We start from the raw sequence: 20,857 nt of genomic DNA, 5'->3' as shown, positions 1-20,857 counted from the left end.
TCGCCAACTTGTTGACACATCAAGTTCAAGTTTGGTACTAACTTACCCTAAACCTTACAGTTAGCACAAATTCATAGTTGATTCATCCTAATAGAGACAATTTTATACGGTTTTAGAAAAGTTTGTATAAAGCATACCACAACTTCCGGAATTTATAGCACTGATTTTTTAATTCTTTGGCTTTGTTAAGCAAATATTATTTTGTTGCAGGTGTTTACTAAAGTAATCTGTGTAAAACTAGAGAAAACGCTTAAACTATTAAAAAGTTAGTATGGTGACGCATATTAACTTGAGAGCTTTTGATGAGCTTCGTTCATGTTTATTTGAGCGCATTTCTTTTTTTCATTCCAGTAACGGACTTAGTAACTATACGATCAAGCAGGAATGTCAAACCTCCCAATTAAGCCATCCACGTAATATAAAATATTTGAAAAAGAGATGCCAAAAGTAAACGCTTTCGTACTAGTGATCTGTATCTTTGAATGCATTACTATCATCAATGAGCCTTAGTACCAAATTTTAGATTAAGTTATATGTCTGATCCAGAGATACCACTGTATGCAGTCATCTGTGCAGCGATAAAGACTCCTGTGTTCAATAAGTAAACAATGCGCCCAGTGGTCAATAGAGATTTTCACAGGGGTATGAAATGTTTATGTTTATGAATACGTTTTTAAGCCTTGATCAGGCAAACGTCCAATCAAAAAAGAAGTGCTGAGATGTACAACTTCTCAAACTTACAGCACGAAAGTCGAAAGAACAATGGTATGTAAGAACCTTCATAACAAGGAAGATGCTAACCTTATTGTGTGCCTGGATTTCCTCAGATCTCTTACGATCACTATCGAGCTAAGGATCTTACGACAACAGATGAACCGATATTAGCCCAGTGCTGGTAAAGTTCCCTTGAAGCCCAGTTATCTAGTAGTAGAGCAGACAAGGAGAAGTGAGCTTCGACCCGTTCTCATTCTACTGATAGCGAGACTAAGGTACCTTTTCTTGCAAGCTCTTTATCTTTACAGCTACCTGCGATTCCGTTGTGGCCTATCACCCAAACTAGTCTTATCACAAAGTCACCGATGCCATTGATAATGAAAATGAGGTATGCACAGCGACCTATGGCCAATTGTGCCCTACCCTAAGTCTCAGCACATCGATGAAGTCCAATATGTTGTTAAGTTCGCGATTCGATCGCTATTCGGAAACATGGATCCGAGGGCATTAATTCAGCGTCTGTAGTACTGCTGTGCAGTCCGGCAGTTTGCACAGACCCATGTTGTGTAAATGTTTTCGGTGTTTGCAGTGGCCGGTGTAAAAGGCAACAAATAGCCTGAATTTATTTCTCGAGAGATTGATTACTTTTTTAAACCTGCTGAGGTTGTAACCACTCATTAGCCACCTGGCATGACGCATGCCTTGAAGTTGTTGCCAATGTCTCTCCCTGCCAGTTCTTTCCTCATTACGGAGCCCCTCCTTTGTGGTATGAGGACCAATCGAAATGTACGGTTCCGATCCTATCATTCATGTAGAAGCTGTAGAGCTGGCGAACTTGTCAGCCAATTCATTCCCGCCAGGCAGCCAATTCCTTTACACTCCTGCGTTAAAAGTTATTTAACTTCACAAGCGGATATCGCTTTTAGTGTCGCTTGACTATCGCTGAATATGGCAATACTTTCGTAACGATTAGGAGGTTAGAGGTCCGAGCCACCGCCCCATAAGTAATAATCTGTTTTACGATCATGGTATACATACATTTATCTAATAATCCTTGGGTTGCAGCCCCGCGATTTTCCATCAAGTCGATTGCGCACCATAAGTGCCTTTGCAGCGTGGGTCTCAGGTCTCTCTGCCTTCAAGGCTGAGACCTTTGTCTCGTGAACGGAACGATTGTGGTTTTCGAGGGGTTGATGTTCAAACCAGGCCTAATCTCCTTTGTATGATCTCACAGCGAGTGTCTACGAATTTTGGTGGCAAAGGCATCGAAGCGGACAATGTCATCCGCATATCCCTGACAGCGAATTCCATTGCTAGTTAGCAGCTCAAGTAGATCGTCGACTACTAGACTCCATAAGCAACCATGAATGCCTAGCTATCAAAGTGGATAATCGTTTATCAGATGGAGGAATAGTCATTTCTCTGGAGTAAGAAATCTACTGCTACTTCAATGGTAGCAACCTCGGCTTGCAAAACGCTGCAATACTCAGGAAAGCTGGATCTGAAGTTAAAAGAGTACTTCTGATATTTTAACGCTTCGCTAAAGAGCTATTCTGCTAAGACAAAATCGAAAAGCCATGATTTTTAAGACAGTTCCTTTATTGTAGGCAAATTTCAACCTTTCACGTTTCATCTATCGATCTTTTTTACAGGCAAATGGGCGGATCGTACCCAAGATATTCGTGTCAACAAAGCTACAAAAGAATCGGAACTTATCTGGTCAAGAAATGTCAATTCAGCACCTTATTAACTTGCTGTTACAAGAACTAAACCATAGAGTCGTGTGAGTTGTCGAATAGACTACGTATCTTGAAATATACGGCTCTGTAACTAGCCAGCTCGATTTATCTTCTTCTTCGTAATTGGCGTAGACACCGCTTACGCGATTATAGCCGAGTTAACAACAGCGCGCCAGTCGTTTCTTCTTTTCGCTACGTGGCGCCAATCGGAAATTCCAAGCATAACCAGGTCCTTCTTCACCTGGTCCTTCCAACGGAGTGGAGGTCTTCCTCTTCCTCTGCTGCCCCCGGCGGGTCTCTGCTTCCCCCGACGGGTCAGCTCGATTTATGCTTTTACAAAAAACCATTTGATTAATGATACTAATTTGTGGCAGTAAAAAATCATTAGCAATTTTTTATAGCATATGAATATTCAACAAGTCTGTAGAAACCACGGCAACCTTTTGGATGCTATTTATTAATCTACAGCGTTTTCATAGCATAACAACAACAACGAGCATAACTATACATACTTTGTATAAGCGCGGCCGACTACAAGGGATAAGGTCGAAGAACACTGAGTCATAATTGTCTTCTGTGGTGTGGGCAGAGATAATAAATATGTTTGACTTACTAAAAACTATTTAATATATGTATGTATATATGTACATATGTGTGTGTGTGCTGCAAAAAGATTTGACGAATTTCTCAGAAATTCATGCTCTTATTGGATGTTTGTTATTTGTCTGGGATACGATGGTACATACAAATATGCATATGTATGTATACATGAGTTGTGAACCTGTAAAATATTTGCGGACAAAATATTTTGGTGGCAAAGGCATCGAAGCGGGCATGCTTATCTTTTATTCAATTGAAATATTTATCTGCTGCTGTGCGCGTCACGTTTGTATTATATACATAGTACAGGTGCATGGGACACCCTGGCGTATACTTGTTGCTTATATGAGAAAATCGGTGAGTTATTATTTACTACATACATACATATATTTATGCGCGCTTTTCTCTAATTTATAACTGTTAATATTTAGTTAACCGCTTATATTTTACTTACTTGGCTCCCATAGTGGTAAAAAAACAACAAAAAAATATTTAGGAAATATTTCGCAGAATTTTCTCAGATCTTTCTTGTTGATCTGCAGCTTATATTATCACTCAGTTTGGTGGCAAATTAAAGCGAAAAGTGAATACACTTATAATATATATTATGCTATATACATATGTATGTAAGTATATATGGATATATGGCGGTTTTGACTGTGTGCTTGGGCAGACATGTAGTTTGGATGTAAATATTAACATTTTATATATCAATTTGCGTTGAGATAAGAAAGAACTTCAAAAAAGGTGAGCTGCTTTGCAACCTAACGGTTACTTCATAGCCTCCCGCCATATGAACAAACAAATGCTCGACAAATTATGGGCGCGCTTTTATCAAATTGACTGTCCATCCGGCGGCGAGCGTGTGTACCTATATTATGCCATGTGATCGTCGGCATCAAGGCAATAAGCAATTGAACGTTGAAACGACAAGATCGGCGAGCGTAAAAACATACAAAAGTGCATAAATTATCAAAAACTTAACAAAGATAAGACAATTACAAAATTTATAAAAATTAAAATACCAAAAACTTTAAATTATTTCAAAAAAAAATACTACGGATATCGATATCCTGCAAGTGCAGTACGTAAATTCAAGAAAAGAGAATCAAAACAGACAAAAAAAAATGTTGCCACCAGTACGAAAAACACAAGTGCAATTAATTGTCCTGCAATTTATACTACATTGCTGGCATGGCGTCTACAGCGCCTCACAGCCAGCGTATCAAGTGTCACTTTATGTGTCGCTGCATCCACGTGCGCCGCCCATACACTATTGTAACGGTGTTATTGTGCAGAGCAGCTTGATATTAACTACCGCCAGCTGTGTCTACTACCAGTCGTCGGTGATTGAGGAGAGTGGCGCACCGGTGCGCATACCGTCGGCAAAGATCAGTGTGGTGCCAGGTGTTGCGGGCACCTACAACGTACTGAACACTTTCAATGTGTTAGAGGTAAATATTGCACCGGGTTTTAATTACAAGACATTGGCAAATAATTTGGCACTGCTCCGTTTGGATACGACACTGCCGCTTGGTCAACGCAAAGACGTACAATGGATCATAATGGATGATTATGTGTATGAGGAGAAGGCTTTATATATGGCAGGATTTCCGGTGAGTATTCTTGATATAATAAGTTATATAAGATGTGCAGCTAGCTGTAATATCCGACTAATTTTTTCATATCGGAGGACTGTAGCATCCAGCTGCCATATAAACAGAATGTTCAAAAGCAAGTTCTTGTATGGAAGATTTTTTTTATTTGATAAAATTTGAGAAAATATCTGAAGAAACTTTCAAGATCGAATTAGTATAGCATATAGCTGCCAAACAAACTGAACGATCAAAATCAAAATAAATCATACCCTTTTATGCTATAAGAAATGCACCTTTGAAGAGTAGTATAGCTTCGGTGCAACGGTAAATGTTTTTATACGCATGAAACATGTTGCTACAGAGTATAATAGTTTTGTTCACCTAACGGACTAGTTGAAGTCCGGGTGTCTGTCTGTCCGTCCGTCGTCCGTACAAGCTTTTACTTCATTAAAAATTGTGATATCTTGATGAAACTTGGTATGCCTATTCCTTAGTAAAAAAAAACGCGAAAGTGTGAAAATGAATGAAATCAGATTATAACCCCGCTTACTCCCCATATAACGGTAGTGTTGAAAACTACTTAAAGCGCGATAATTCAGTAACTAAATGCGCCAGAAACTTTAAATATTACTCGCGAGATGATATGACAGCCCCTAGGTACCGAATATTTGAACACCAATTGACTTTTTATAGAAAATATTGGTCAATGTGTCAGTTTTATAGTTGAAATTCAGAGAGAATCCTTTCCTGAGTGGAGTATGTCTGTGTGCTACAAATGGGTTGAGTCGGGTCAATACCTCCCTTAGCTCCATATACCTAATAAAAAGATTTTCGAATTTCCGCGTGATCGCATATGTTGGCCAATATGTGAGTTATCTTAGTAAAATTTTCTTATAACGGCGCATATTTCTGCTTCGATTAAATAAAATCGGCGGAAAAATTGCCCTAGACGCCATATAACTAACAAACCTTGTGTACCTAACGGTACTTCAGTTGCTACCTTAAGGTACTTCACTTTCTACCTAAAGCTACATCCTTTGCTTTAAGCCTTTCAAGTTGCAAGAGTATAAAATACTGGGTTATAATTGAGTTTAGCGCTTCCTTACTTGTTTCCTATTATTTTCTGACAGCAACGAAAAAATGCGCAGAAAGCAGATCAATTGTCAACCTGTTGATATAAATGCCTTTGCTCTGCATTGCACTGGGTTAAGTAAACAAAGTGAACTCAAATAAAACATTCATTTAAGATAAGTACTTTTCGAAATATTTATAAAATGTAAGCGATTTCCGTCCGTTAAAGTCATTGCTCCACTTTGCTTTTAAAATGTCGTAGTAACGATCAATAGCGAACGGTTCTTGTTGATGAAGAAATAATCATTGTATAAATCTACAATGGAAATAATAACTGACGTTTAATAATAAATATTTATTACATACACCTGTAAATGTATACTACAGATGTATGCAAAGCGGTATTATCTTATTCAAACGTCAAAATGTTGTTGTAAGAATGAGGGGAAATCAAATTAAATTAAAAAAATGCTGTCACAGCCAACTTCTGCAAAACAAAAGAAGTAAGCGAAGAGCCGGCCAACATTTCTCATTCAAATATAACAAATCTTCTTCTTTATTGGCGTGGACACCGTTTACACGATTATAGCCGGAAATATAACAATTAGCAAACTCTTAATTTGAAAACGTAGCAAAAGTTCTTTTAGAGGGCATAACCCAATTATAATACTAGTTTTTGTTTTTCAAAGTCATGTACGGGAATATTATAAAAACTATTTACATTACAGCAATGCACTTGGAAATCTGGTGTAATGGAAATATGTACATATGTATGTACATAAATTCATAAACATTGTCTTGAAATATGATATGAACGAACTTGTAGAAAACAGGCTAACCCGTATGTGCTCGTAAATATTTATTTACTTTATTCATTGTTTATCAAGTAACAACAACTCTGGATGTGTTTTACAACCCCAACGATCATTACAAATACTTCTGAAAACGTGCCATTTGATACGCTCGTGCTATCTTCATAGTGAAAAAACTTACAAAGTAAATGATATAAACAATAGTAAATTACAAGTCATACTCATAAAACCGTGCATTAAAACCATACAAATGCAATTTTCAAACACAAATTTAGTTAGTTTAATTGCATTATTTTTTCGCCTTTTGCAGTCATTAAATGTGGACCAAAACGCCATGCTATTAGAGAATGTACAAATATTACCCAACGAACAATGCGCACAGGTCGCAACGGCAGCACCGATTATAAGCAACGAAAGCATTTGTGCGCGTTATCCGTACACATATTCATATGCGGTCGGACCGGATTGTGAGGTACACACTTATGTATATATTTATTTATTATTGTCTAAAATCAAATGTTTTATACATATTATATGTGTATCTTCACCACCGAATGCAACCTAACCTCACTTACATAAATGTTTTATAATTAATTTCAGTTCCCAAGCGATTTTCCTTCATTTAATACCGATTATGGCACAGGTCTGATAGTGCGCAGCACATTGGTAGCCTTGTTTTCGCATACAATTGCAACATCGTCCAACCAAAATACCAACAATTGTCGGGAGCAGCAACCGTTTATTGCGATTTTCGCCGATGTAGGACCACATGTAGATTGGATTTATGGCATTATCGCGAGTGAGGAAATGTTAGCTTTGCATCAAAATGACTTTATGTACTCAGCGCCTTATCAGCAAGATGTTAGTAGCGCTATTATGTACTCATCGTATGCGTCAGGTAAATAAATTAACTTTTGGAATATGAATTTATTACAATTTTTAATTGTTTGTAACAAATAGAGTTAATGCCGTCATTAATTGAAACGCCAACTACAACAGTAGCAACAACAACAACAACCACAACAATAACAACGGCAGCGGCGGTGATGACAACCACCAATGAAGTAACGACGAACCCCAGCAGCACGGAAGTGAGTTCAACGCAGCCGCCATGTGTGAGTGCTGCAGACAAAGTTGTTGGTATAAAGACCGCATTGTTGTTATACACCATATCTTACATATTTTTGGCTTATTTCAAAAAATAAGCACATGAAAATGTATGTTATATACAATTGTATAGTATATTAAGTGCAAGCAACTTTTCGAATGTGCCAACTTATATACGTGATATATATTCATTATATAATATCATTTTTTATATTTTATGCATAATTTAGTTATAACTAAGCTTTAGAGAATGCAAAAAGACTGATACGGGATGATATGTATATATGTATGTATGCAATAGGGTGTCCGATATTTGTTGATTGTTCTTTAGCAAACGCCTCCCGAAGTTCTAATTTAATTTTCCTTAAAAACAGGATCCGACGTGAATAAGCGTGTTTTATTTTCAATTTAAACCGTGTCTTAAACATTCTACTTTTCCCATGTATTTTATATGGCATATTTTGCAATACAATTCCCAACGTTCAAAAGGTGATATTCTAATAGAAATAGCAGTTAAAATTGTAATGTATTCATATAGTACACCATGTCGTATAAGTAACACAGATTGTATAAATCACTTGTAGTAATGCTCAGGTCATTCGATTTATAACAACAAACAAAATCTGAAATTGTAGAGTGCGTTTATGAAAAAAAACAATCAACTTGAGACCGCACACCGTAATATGCATGTACGCAAAAATTGAATTAAGAAAACATTCACTTTACTCTCATTAAATTACTATATTTACTTGTATATTATGCTTTTTGACAATGAAGTATGTAAACAGCTGATTTGTAACCACCTTCATTTACAGTAAATTCTAATAACATTTTTATTAATTGTCAGCTTAATCTATCAAAACTCTGTACATTTTTATTACATAAACTGTGAAGAAATATATTGAAATAAAAATAAATATAGAAAAGATTCAAAATAATAATTTTTAAGTAAAGAATAAAATTATAATCAAAAAATTTAATTTAAAAAATTTATTTAAAAAATTGTATTTAAAAAAATGTTTATTATAAAAATTCAATTAAAATTATTAAAAAAAAATTATTAAAAAAAAAATTATTTAAAAAAATTATTAAAAAAACTATTTAAAAATTTTTAAAAATTAATTTAAAAAAATTTAAAATATTTAAAAATAAAAAATAAGTAAAAAATTACGAAAAAATCATGTGTTTGAACGCAGCTGCTTGGAAAATACAATGTGGGCAGCCTGTTGTCATATTATGTAGACACACAATCGCTTTTGCATCAGTTTACTAAATAATTATTTAAAAAAATCAGGATATGTGTATATTTACATGATTGTTTATATTATTACTTCATCGCGTTGAATACTTCATCAAAATGTTTTTGAGCAAATAATAAGAATATTAAAATCATTGCTTTGCTGTGCTCTTCAGCTAGAAAAAGGAGTAAGGGTTTATTTAAAAAAAAACGCGCCTTTAAAGAAATTCACTTCAAGACACAAACGTTTGCGTCCATATTCATTGTATGCATGTATGTTTGTATATATTTAGTTGTATTATTCTGGTTTATGTTAAAAACAGTATTCAATACAAATTAAATATGCAAATAAAATTATTTTTTGAACTGAAGCACATAATTTAAATAATAATAAATGCATTAACGGTATTTATATGGGTAAAACTGGAACTCTTTAAAACTTTAGTTGGCATACATATGCATATATGCAAATGAACGACGAATACTACTTAGTAATTTAAAATTAATTATATTACATTTCACTATTAGCAACATCCAAAACGTTTTTTTTTTTTACAAATGGTCCTTTCTTCAGTTACGCGCAGAAAATAACTTACGATTACTGTATAAAATAGTGTAAAATAATTTTTAGGCAGCTATGCAATCAATGTTATTTCAATGAGCTTTTAATTCTATTTAAATGCGCATAATTTGGCAGCACATCAGCTATCCAGTCGGGATTGATTTCGGAAACTTGACGCAGAAAATTGCGTTCGGTCAGCACAATCTCTGTAAATATTACAAATTCCGGTCTATATTTGCCATGGAAGACACTGGACGGGTGTATTCTCGCACGCTGACGTCCAGCTATTGTAAGGTAGGTATTGTCGCGCTGCAGTTCAGCAATATTATCGAACAGACCAATTAGCAGGCACTTGCGTACTTGATCCTGATTATTACCACAACTGTTTAAAGGCAAATCGAGACGCTCAACAATCTCTTGTAGTTGTTTACGCACCTCACGCGCATAGGAAAGATTTCTTGTGTTAAGAAAATTGTCATGGCACCAGAGCTGTGTAGGAAATTTGAGAATAATTATAAATTTTGTTTTTTGTTTTTACTTTTTTGTACACTAACCTTAACTTTCTCCGTCTTCAGAAACGCGCTAAAGACATTAAGCAGCGTTAAATGATCACCATGTTTGGATGTGAATTTAGCATGCGCCAGAGCGGCAAGCTCGCGTTTTTCATTGCTAGAAACAAACACATTCTCCCCCGACAGCACAGCGACTAGACTTAACATTTCTTCCATGCAACCGAAGGCTGACGCTGATAGCAATAGCTTGCTGTAACGTGGATCTAGTGGGAATTGTGACATTTGCTGACCCAAGGTTGTCAGTTCAGGTTTGATTTTATAATTTCTTACAGCACCGAGCGCTTCCAACTTACGATAGGCATCGTCTACCGCTTCGGGCGTTGGTCGATCTAGAAAATCAAATGTACGACAATCGATACCTAATGCTAACAACTGCAGTACAGTAGAGCAAATATTGCTGCGCAATATTTCAGGCTTTGGCATGTTTTCGAAGGATTCCATTTCTGCTTGTGTGTACGTGCGATAACAAGTGCCTGGTGCATCACGGCCAGCGCGGCCGCAGCGTTGCCATGCCTGCGCTTGTGAAACACGTACAATACGCAGAGCATCCAAACCGCTGCTTGGATTATAGACACGTCGCTTAACAAAGCCGCAATCGAGGACGCATCTTATGCCAGGTATTGTGACGGATGTTTCAGCTATGTTGGTTGCTAGCACGATTTTACGTGAATTCGCGTGTGCGGGTAGGAAACATTCCAATTGTTTGTTCTGTGGCAACTGCGCATAGAGTGGAAATACACGTACTGGACTTAATTCGGCATCATGTGTCTGTAAATAATTAAATTCCAATTACAAGGCGTTTTTAATGTAAGAGCACATGACTTACCTTAGCAATTTGACGTATTTGATGCGCCATTGCTTCGATTTCCTCTTGCCCAGTAAGAAAAATTAGCACATCATGACTATAACATCATAAAATAATTATATTACTTATTTAAGGCAAAAAATGTATAAACATTACTTGACAGGTTCTGCACGATGGAACTGAAATAGCGTCACTAGTGCAGCATTAAGGTAATCTGGTTGAGTTTCTTTAGCATGCATAACTTTTACCGGATAGGTTTTACCCTCGAGGTACATGCCGCGCACATTAAAATACTTTCCAAAATGATCGATATCCATGGTAGCTGATGTAATCACGATTTTAAGTGGCGTTAAACCACGTTGTCTACGCTGTTTTTGCGCTTCTTTGACAATACCAAAAAGCACATCAGTGTTTATTGTACGTTCGTGGGCTTCATCTAATATCAAAACAGTGTACTGCCGCAACAGGCGATCAGCAATAGCTTCACGCAGTAGGCAACCATCTGTTAGGAATCTTATACGTGTCTGTGGAGAAGTGCAATCCTCGAAACGCACTGTGTAACCCACAGTTTCGCCAAGACGACAACCTTGTTCTTGCGCAACACGACGCGCTACAGTTATTGCGGCCACACGACGGGGTTGTGTTATGCCAATCATACCTTTTTGCGCAAAGCCACTTTCGTAGAGGAACTGCGGTATTTGTGTTGTTTTACCAGAACCAGTCTCACCCATCAACAACATAGTTTCTGAACGTCGCGCCTCTAGTATAAGTCGCTGACGTACTTTATATACAGGTAGCGCCTGTCGCTGTAGTTCCAACTGTTGTTTGGATGGTATACCTTTGCCATTAAGATGTAGTATGCCACCATTCGGTGTAGGTGTGTTGACATTTGATTTTCCATTTGAGGTAGTTGTTGCACTTCCGTTATTCAATTTAGGTGCTTTGATTATAACATTTTCAATGCCATTCACCGGACTTTGTAATTTTCGTTTAATTGGAAAACTAGATATGCTAACACTTGTCTTCGCACCGCCGCCATGCGGTGATTTGACCGGAGTTTTGCTTGTCAACAAATATTTGGACTCCATACCCGTTGACATGAAACTTGTCTGGAGCTTGTAAAATGAGAAATTCCTGCACTTTATACCGCACTTTGTGAAGTGCGCAGTAAATTTGTTTTTTGAAATTCACTAAATTCACGGGAAATTCATTATGCGAAAAATATTGGAGAATTTATCGCAAATTTTTTTAATTAAAAATAAAAATAATATTGGAGTTTTCCCCCTTCACGCTGGGCGCACGTTGACAACGTTTGACAGTTTGCAAGCTGACATCCCAGTTTTCAACGCCATGTGAGTTCTCTGTTATTCAGCGCATAGCACGAAGTTGCCACATTAATTGACTATTGCTACATTAACTTAAAATTTTTGTATATATATCAGTGCTTGGACCAATTGTAAGCAGTAACTACTTCCAAATTAGTCTGTTTGGTGTAGCAACATATTGATGTCGAAAGTATAAGGGTAGAACAATATCTGCAAGTTAAAGGTTAATGGAAGTGAATAACTTTTCGACAACCACAATCTGTTGTATGTACTTTTTATTTATTCATTAATGAAAGTGGCTAAATTCTCAATAATCACAATATTTTGTACTTTTTATCTTATTCATATGTTTCAAATAATAAAGGAAGTAATCGATCTTATATCCTTAGGACCGTTTTCTCAATATCTGGTTAGTAGTCATTTGTAGTTAAGTTCTCATTTGCTTAATCAAGACTTTTTCTTTAGGTAAAGGCATTTTTTTAACTAGACCGCCCTTACCCTCAATTGTAAACGTCCACACATTCCTCAATCAACATGTACATACATACATACATGCTTATGTGTCGAGGAAGTTTGCTACAAGTAATACCTATTATACTACCAGTATTTTGCCTTTATATCTCATATTTCTATTATAATGGATAGTTCTGCATCAGAACTTTGAGCTTTGAGGTGGAATGATTTACAGTTGAATCAAAGTACTATTATATTGGAAATAGTAGTTTCAAAAATATTGTGGTCTGTTTAAGTGTATTCGTCTTCCATCGGCAGAAATCTTTGTTGGATTACATTAGAACTTTGCCAGTTCTGTTTCATAGAGCTTGTTCTTGCATAATTTGTCTTTATTTTAAGGTTCCTCTCGTTTAAAACTTCAGCAAAAAATATATACCATACAAAAACCTAATAACACGACCTTAGCGATTTGCTCAAGTCATCTTAGCAAAAGATAACTTCCATTACCTCTTACTAATTTGCTTTTTCATACGAGTATATGTAGAATTGATGAGCAGTAAATGGACGTAGAAATGATACTAAACCCAAAAGATAAATATTAACAACCTCAGCTAATGTTTCTGAGCTATCGTCCGTTGTATTCAATATTAATTTCCGCAGAGAGACACACACGACATATGTGACGCCTCGCATATCCCTCTTAAGAATTTCCCTTCGTTACAATAAGTAATTTTTTTTCACTCTATATAATTTCAAGCTATTTTGTAGAAAAAGATTTCAGGATATGTTATGGTGCTGTGCGTTTAAGGAAATCGGGCTGTTGTATACGTAAGCTCCAACAAGTTTGTACAGATGATTGGTTTGGTTTGCGAAGCAAAGGTAAAAAAAAGGTAAAACAGGATACTAATATTCGTCTCGGGCAGACAACAGTTAGTTCGCAGAGTAAAGTATTTCCCCCTTATAGTGGAGCCTAGTCGCTGATGAGCTTTTTGTGTTGCTAACCAACAATGGAATCCGATGTCAAGGGTAGGCGAATGACATTGTTATATCTATTATCACGAGCCTAATTCGAGAACACTGTATGGTGCAGTACGACCCGTCGAAAACGGCCATCGCCCTGTTTGCCAAGAGATGGTCCCTGCCGGTTTTAGGAGCGTAACCAATGGGACCAAATATCTGGTTCTCTCTTTGGTTTTCAATCTTGGTTGGATGCACCATGTGCATCTGAACTATCGCAACGAAAATATCACCACACTCAGCGATATCCCAGCGTGGCTTAAAGTAATCTCAACTAGTACATAGAACATCCTGTATGTAGCCTGTCAGTTCGACATCAAGTGTATCTCATCTGGGTGCCTGCTCACAAGATTGAAGGCCGACTGAACTAGAACAATAGACCTTAAGTCACGGTGCATTCCTTAACCAGTTTTTATTCATTAAAGGGGACCTTGTTTTTAATTGCTAAGGAAGTTTGACTGTTTCGAGGTTCCCAACTTTTTTAAAGACAAAAACAAGAAACTTCAAATTGAATGGTGAAGGAACATTCTTTTTAAATTTTTAATTTTTGAAGTTTATTTCTTTCGAATATTGGCCGTGGCTACGTCTCAGAAAAAATAAAATTGATGGTCCATCCGTTGAGTCCAATTTTCGATGACTCGTTCGAGCATTTCGACTGGTAACTGGCGAATGACAAAAGTGGTGTTTTGCTCCAAGGCCTGAATCGAAGCGGGATTGTCCGCGTAGATTTTAAACTTTACATATTCCCACAGGAAAAAGTCTAACGGTGTGAAATCGACAGGCCCAAAACGTTACATTATCTGCTCTCCGAAGTGTTCTCTCAATAAATCCATTGATTGATGCGATGTATGGGAAGTGGCGCCGTTTTGTTGAAACCAAATGTCGCCAAGATCACGAGCTTCAATTTCAGGCATCAAGTAGTTGGTTATCATGGCGCGATTACGGTCGCCATTGATGGTTACCTTCTCACCAGCATCATTTTTGAAGAAATATGGACCGATGATTCCACCAGCCCACAAGCCACACCAAGCAGTAGATTTTTCTGGATGAAATGGTAGCTTTTCATCCCAAATATGGCAACTTTGCTTTTTTACATGCCCATTTAACCAGAAATGGGACTCATCGCTAAATAAAATTTGGCTCGAAAACGTCGTATTTTCTTGGAAATTTTTTAGAGCCCATACAATGAAGCGATGCCGCTTGAGATGGTTGAGCAGCTTCAGTTCTTACACAAGCTGTATTTTCAATTTAAGATTTCGACGTGAAATGCGCCAAGTCATTCCATACGTCAGTCTGAGTTGCTGCGAACTGAGCGGCTGCTTCACTGCGTAGCGGACGTGGTCTACTCTTCCGAATATTATCCAATAATGAGTGCTGGATCTCAAGATGCGTGATGGTGTTGGGAATGGGTACGCTCAGTACGCCGATTATGTTGACCATAAGTTGAGCATAGCGCGCGAAACACATTCTTTACAAAACGTGAATTTTCGTAATAAAGTTGAACAATTTGTAAGCGTTGTTCAGGCATAAGCCTCTCCATGATGAAATGCCAAACAATACTGAATAAAAATAAGCTGACAGCTTGACATGACTCATGCGTGATCTGTCAAAAAGGCTATTGGAAAAAGCACCTCTACCTGGATCATCCGTTATGTACATATTCTTGCTTTATTTGAACTCAATATCAGAAAAAATGTTGCAAAGTATCTTTTAGTTTCCCAAAATGTGTACTCTAAACGAAGCACATCATTACATGATGACAGGGGTGGCCAACTGTGTGTGCGCTTATTTTCATGAATGAATTCCCTCCATGAAAATTTAATACTGCTAAAGTAAATACCGCTATTACTACGGGTAGTATGTGTTCTTAAGAGTCGCAGTATATCGAATATAACGTAATCTACAGTGGCAATTCGCACGTGGGGTTGGGGTCACGCCGTGTGCTCACTAGTTAAATGGACGCTTTGCACCTCAAGTGGTTGCTCAAATATTAAACGACGCGTATTTACTGCCTGCCACGCTCCCAACCGCTCAGCAATATTCTGCGCTGGCCATATAACAATCAACGGTTGCGTCATTGCCATAAGGAAAATCAGTCTGTACAAATGCGCAGACAATGAGCCAGTCAGTTAATTGAGAGACGCGAACGTGTAAAGACATCGACGTCCGGGTCTTCGTTGAATGGTAAGACGAATACAAACGGAACGGAACGTCTTCAAGTTCTTCCGGTCGTTTTGAATGGCAGTGATTGTGTTTAGTAACAACGGTAAAAAAAATTTTAATAACAACAGTAAAAGTCATGTGAAAAAAAAGAATTGCATATTACCTATTTGTTTATGATTGAAAATTTCAAAATCATTGATTAGATAAACGATCGTTGGTTGCTGGCAGCACTGTTGTGTTGTGTTATTGTGAAATTTCAATTGCTGACGCGGTTGGTGCGTGTTATCTTAAAACAAGTTACTGATCCTCAAGCGATCCATTATAATTAATAGTTTTTGTGTTTCCCGTTTCTTTACAAAATTCTAGTGTGTGTTAGCGAGTGCTTTTAAAATTGCGCTCTCACTGAAAAAATGTCTAACGTGTAAACTACTAGATAAGTAACTAGAAAGTCTTCAATAACTGAGACCGCTCAAAGCACACGATCGCTGTTTAATGTCTTTGATTGTGCTCTACTTGCTGATCGCGGCGGGCAGACACATCGCGAGCGTACAAGGCGATAATGAGACGCGCCAAACGGCAGGGCGGCGCTTGGTCACCGCGCCAATATGTTGTCCCCTAGGCTGGTCGTTAGTCAAGATCAATATGGGCTTCTTTCGACCCGAGATCTACGAGTGCCGCAATCTCGCGGAAGGCGACGCTGACAACAGCGCTGCTAGCGGTGACGCTAAGGAAACGCAAACCAGCGTTGACATTTTCGAACGCACCGCGCCGGTCTACGGTTACCGCATACAAGCGCCGGCGTTGGATCAGGGCGGCAATTATAGCGGTCAGCTGCCGCAATGTAATCGCCAAACGTTCGTCTTTCTTACGGGCGACCGTGAGGTGGAGTTGCCATCAAGCGCTTGTCTCGCCAGTGTCGATCAACGTTTGGCAGCCGTTTATTGCCCGCCAACGCGTGGTGAGGCGCTACAAACGCTGAGTGTGGTGCACAAGTGCTGCCCGCTGCATTATGTTTACGATGCGGGTCAACAGAAATGTGTACGCATTGCGGGCACACCAAATTTCCAGCGCTATGGCATATTGTTACAAGAGTGGGCGATCTTCGTCGACGATGTGTTGGCGTGTCCGCAAGACATGGCGCTGGTGGAGTATCAATTGCGTGGCAAGGAAGTGAAATTCATCGATGGCAAAGTGGCGATCGCCATACGCGGCGAATGGAAAAAGTTTAAGCTGCTCGAATACTGCATGGAGGCGATTGAGGGTGCGTTCGTTTGGAGTGATTTTGCCGAGCAACGGTATATAGTGCGTACCTGTCAGCCGCGCCGCGTCTGTCAGGGCGTCGCGTGTATACGTCGTTGTTGCGCCGATGGTGAATTCTTTACGAAAGGCAACAGAACATCCTATTGCAAGCGCGACGAGTCGGATGTTAGTTTTCATAGTTTCGAGAGTCTGCAGATTACTGGCAACTTCACAAAACCCGCAGGTAAATTTTTAAATGCAATTACTTAACATGTGTAAAAGTGAAATCAATGCTTGGTGACTCACAAAGAAATTGTGCGAGCGATATGCGTTTGTAACTGTATATGTGTGCGTATAAGCGATTGTTTTATTAATCATAAGCAGACGATTGACAATAAAATTGTTTATGTCTTTACGCGTTATTTTCTAATATCTGCTCAAAATAGATATCTATTTTTAATGGGCAAATAAAATGTAAACTTACACAACTAAAAACTTGTCACCTTCATGAAATGTAATTAATTTATGAAGGCACCAACTGATTAAATTTGGTCTGGATTGGTCCATTTAAACTGTGCACGCAAACCGAAGAGCATTTTTTTACGTTCGTGTTAAGTTTGATCTTGAAAAGTTTGTTTGGCGACTTTTATCATGGACAAAAAAAAAATTTAAGAACAAGTTTGCTTGATTACGGAATCGCTGCAAAAAGTAGCAGAAGTGTTTTTGGAGTTTATCTAATCAAAAACACAAACATTTGAGTGGCAGAAAGCATTTAGTTAAGGTCTTGAAGTCATCAAAACATACTTCGTTGTCGTAGTGTTGGCATCAAAGATATAGCAAAATATCTCTAGATCTCTTGTGGAACGACTTAACACATTTTTGGTAATGTTTTAGGTACGCATCGTGTGTCGTACCTGAATCTTTTGAACTTTTTACAAAAACGAGGTTGAGTAGAGGTCGCAAAGTGATACTTGATAACGTAGCTGAGCACCTTACATTCATAAAAACATCATTACTGCTGAAGAGACTGTTCAAAAACAAAAAATCTGAATCAAAAATGAACCGAAAAACCAAAAATCGATCGAAGATATGTGTTTCATGAAAATATATTTTTCCTTTGTCAGTCCAAGTCAAATGTGATCAGATAGTATTTCGGATTCTTATCTAATTGTATCTAAATCGTAGAGTATGATCAGTTAGTATGGAAATTTTCAGTAGGTAATTCAATTTTAAGGATATTTCCAATAACAATATATACCGGTACAAGGCTTTGTATATTCTCATGTTTTAGAGAACAGAGCGTGCCTTGATTGCCTAGAACTCGTATAAAAACTAATATCAGAAATACATATTATATAAATGATTGCCCTTATCAGTAATTTAACCCTAAAAGTTGCATTCAATTTTCTAAAACAGAACGAGCGCGAAGACGAAAAGCTTTAGACTTATAAGAAAACAAGGAAACGTGAAATTCTTAAAAAAATATGATCGGAGATTGTTTTAAACAGATTCTACCATCTCTTAGTAAATTTGATACATTTAGTTGCAAGTTATGTAATTGTATTAAAGAACCGGTGAAACTAATTCAGCAAATAAGAATCCGTTTCGAAGAACATATTTGATACCCATCGACATAATGGAAAATGGCTTAACAACTCTACGTGGGAAATACAATTACTTATATTTTTTTTTAGATTTAGTGACACCAGAAAAATTGTATACTATTGCTACCCTATATATGTAGGTGGTGACATAATATTGTGTGTAGAAAGTTCCTGGACGATTCATAATATGAAATATTAAGAATAATTAAAATGTATTTTGTCACACTGAAATATAGTACTATATCATGAATCCTGCTACATTGCAACAACATTTTTTATTAAGTCGCACACCTCTTCAAAATATGACAATGTACTATGAGCTAAAAGTAGTAAGAATTTGTTAATAATTTTAAAATTCTCAATTTATTCAAAATCTATGTCATTCCCTCAAAGTAATCTCTCTTGGCCCCAATACACTTGTACTCACGTTTTTTAATCCACGCAAGTCAGTTTCCGGAATAGGCACACTTGTTTAATGTGCTTAGCGAATCACATTTACTGTCTTCAATTGACTTAAGGGGGTACTCTCATGTGAACGCATACCACCACCACTTTTTAGGAATTTTTTTTATGCGACAACAAAATTCAATAATTTTACATATCTCACATATAACAAGTAAGGAAGGGCTAAGTTCGGGTGTCACCGAACATTTTATACTCTCGCATGATAAAGTGATAATCGAGATTTCATTATACGTCATTTACATATTTTTCAAATACCGTATTTTTGTAAAGTTTTATTCCGCTATCATCATTGGTTCCTAATGTACTATATACATTACATTACATATTATACAGAGAAGGCATCAGATGGAATTCAAAATAGCGTTATATTGGAAGAAGGCGGGTTTGAGAACCGATTTCACCCATATTTCGTGCATGTCATCAGCGTGTTAAGAAAATATTATCTACCGAATTTCATTGAAATCGGTCTAGTAGTTCCTGAGGTATGGTTTTTGGTCCATAAGTAGGCGAGGCCACGCCCATTTTCAATTTTTAAAAAAGCCTGGGTGCAGCTTCCTTCTGCCATTTCTTCCGTAAAATTTAGTGTTTCTGACGTTTTTGTTAGTCGGTTAACGCACTTTTAGTGATTTTCAACATAACCTTTGTATGGGAGGTGGGCGTGGTTATTATCCGATTTCTTCCATTTTTGAACTGTATATGGAAATGCCTGAAGGAAACGACTCTGTAGAGTTTGGTTGACATAGCTATAGTAGTTTCCGAGATATGTACAAAAAACTTAGTAGGGGGCGGGGCCACGCCCACTTTTCCAAAAAATTACGTCCAAATATGTCCCTCCCTAATGCGATCCTTTGTGCCAAATTTCACTTCAATATCTTTATTTATGGCTTAGTTATGACACTTTATAGGTTTTCGGTTTTCGCCATTTTGTGTGAGTGGCAGTTAGCCGATTTTGCCCATCTTCGAACTTAACCTTCTTATGGAGCCAAAAAATACGTGTACAAAACTCCATCATGATATCTCATTTTTTACTCAAGTTACAGCTTGCGCGGACGGACGGACAGACAGACAGACAGACATCCAGATTTCAACTCTACTCGTCACCCTGATCACTTTGGTATATATAACCCTATATCTGACTCTTTTAGTTTTAGGACTTACAAACAACCGTTATGTGAACAAAACTATAATACTCCCCTTAGCAACATTGTTGCGAGAGTATAAAAAACTGTATGCTTTTCGTGAGGAAAAGTTGGAAAATTGGACAATTCCAAAAAGTAACTTTTTTCATACAAAAATTATTTTTGTAATTTTTTTTTGTTTTGTTTTTCAATTATTTGAATCGTTAAAATTTGTCGTTTGCTTTATTTATTCCGGCTATTCAAAATAAAAATTATTGAAAATTATTCAGTGAAAACGTTATGTGTGTTTCACTCACAGTGCTCAATTACAGATTGAAATTTGTTACGATGCCACGAAGAGGTCGCGCTAATATCGGTTGGCGTTCTTTTTGGCATCAACTTACATTGGCAGCCCAAGCCACATGACCGAGTATTCCCAGGATGCGATGACATACATGTGGAATTATGGATCGCGGTCAATCAGAAAGCGATCGTCACGCTGTCACAGCGCGACTTTTTAAACAACAGCTTCGATGTTTGGTGGACTTTATCTTGAAGCAATGTATATGTGGTGCTGTTAGATGCTAGATGTACTCTGTTCAGTGACAACCAGAGAATACAGTAACAAAATTAACATTGACGAGTTTTTTCTCAAC

At 37.4% G+C, this 20,857-nt stretch overlaps 3 protein-coding genes across 5 annotated transcripts in view; 2 read left to right on the top strand and 1 right to left on the bottom strand.

Annotated features, from left to right (window-relative positions):
* The first annotated feature begins 3,876 nt into the window (after window positions 1-3,876).
* Window positions 3,877-8,558, top strand: LOC120769320. Its single transcript, XM_040096271.1, has 4 exons — window positions 3,877-4,669; window positions 6,845-7,006; window positions 7,135-7,432; window positions 7,495-8,558. Exons 1-4 carry the CDS (start codon window positions 4,181-4,183, stop codon window positions 7,737-7,739), a joined length of 1,194 nt encoding a protein of 397 aa, XP_039952205.1. The 5' UTR covers window positions 3,877-4,180; the 3' UTR covers window positions 7,740-8,558.
* A 245-nt stretch (window positions 8,559-8,803) lies between these two features.
* Window positions 8,804-12,099, bottom strand: LOC120769250 (ATP-dependent RNA helicase DHX33-like). Its single transcript, XM_040096152.1, has 4 exons — window positions 10,974-12,099; window positions 10,839-10,914; window positions 9,995-10,780; window positions 8,804-9,929 (listed from the first exon to the last, which is right to left on the bottom strand). The coding sequence occupies exons 1-4, from the start codon at window positions 11,915-11,917 to the stop codon at window positions 9,528-9,530; spliced, it is 2,208 nt and encodes a 735-aa protein (XP_039952086.1). The 5' UTR covers window positions 11,918-12,099; the 3' UTR covers window positions 8,804-9,527.
* A 3,614-nt stretch (window positions 12,100-15,713) lies between these two features.
* The window catches only part of LOC120768271 (G-protein coupled receptor Mth2), a 47,151-nt gene continuing 42,007 nt past the window's right edge, over window positions 15,714-20,857 (top strand). The window contains exons 1-2 of one of the 3 annotated variants that reach the window (XM_040094870.1): window positions 15,714-15,878; window positions 16,142-17,258. In XM_040094870.1, coding sequence (XP_039950804.1) covers window positions 16,268-17,258 — 991 coding nt within the window. In that variant the 5' untranslated portion in view covers window positions 15,714-15,878; window positions 16,142-16,267. Of the gene's footprint in view, window positions 17,259-20,857 lie in introns of all 3 variants that reach the window. The other 2 variants (XM_040094871.1, XM_040094869.1) reach the window with 2 other exon arrangements.

The sequence above is a fragment of the Bactrocera tryoni genome, chromosome 2 (genome assembly GCF_016617805.1).
Source record: "Bactrocera tryoni isolate S06 chromosome 2, CSIRO_BtryS06_freeze2, whole genome shotgun sequence".
Classification (NCBI taxonomy): Eukaryota; Metazoa; Arthropoda; class Insecta; order Diptera; family Tephritidae; genus Bactrocera; species Bactrocera tryoni.
Note: the sequence above shows the minus strand (reverse complement) of the source record. Positions and strands in the feature narration are given on the sequence as shown.

Coding starts and splice junctions, on each gene's coding strand:
- LOC120769320 (XM_040096271.1), top strand. CDS start 4,181: ATGTTGCCACCAGTACGAAAAACACAAGTGCAATTAATTGTCCTGCAA. Junction 4,670..6,844: donor TATATATGGCAGGATTTCCG/GTGAGTATTCTT, acceptor CGCCTTTTGCAG/TCATTAAATGTGGACCAAAA. Junction 7,007..7,134: donor CGGTCGGACCGGATTGTGAG/GTACACACTTAT, acceptor AATTAATTTCAG/TTCCCAAGCGATTTTCCTTC.
- LOC120769250 (XM_040096152.1), bottom strand. CDS start 11,917: ATGTCAACGGGTATGGAGTCCAAATATTTGTTGACAAGCAAAACTCCG. Junction 10,915..10,973: donor CATCGTGCAGAACCTGTCAA/GTAATGTTTATA, acceptor ATGATGTTATAG/TCATGATGTGCTAATTTTTC. Junction 9,930..9,994: donor TGAAGACGGAGAAAGTTAAG/GTTAGTGTACAA, acceptor TTTCCTACACAG/CTCTGGTGCCATGACAATTT.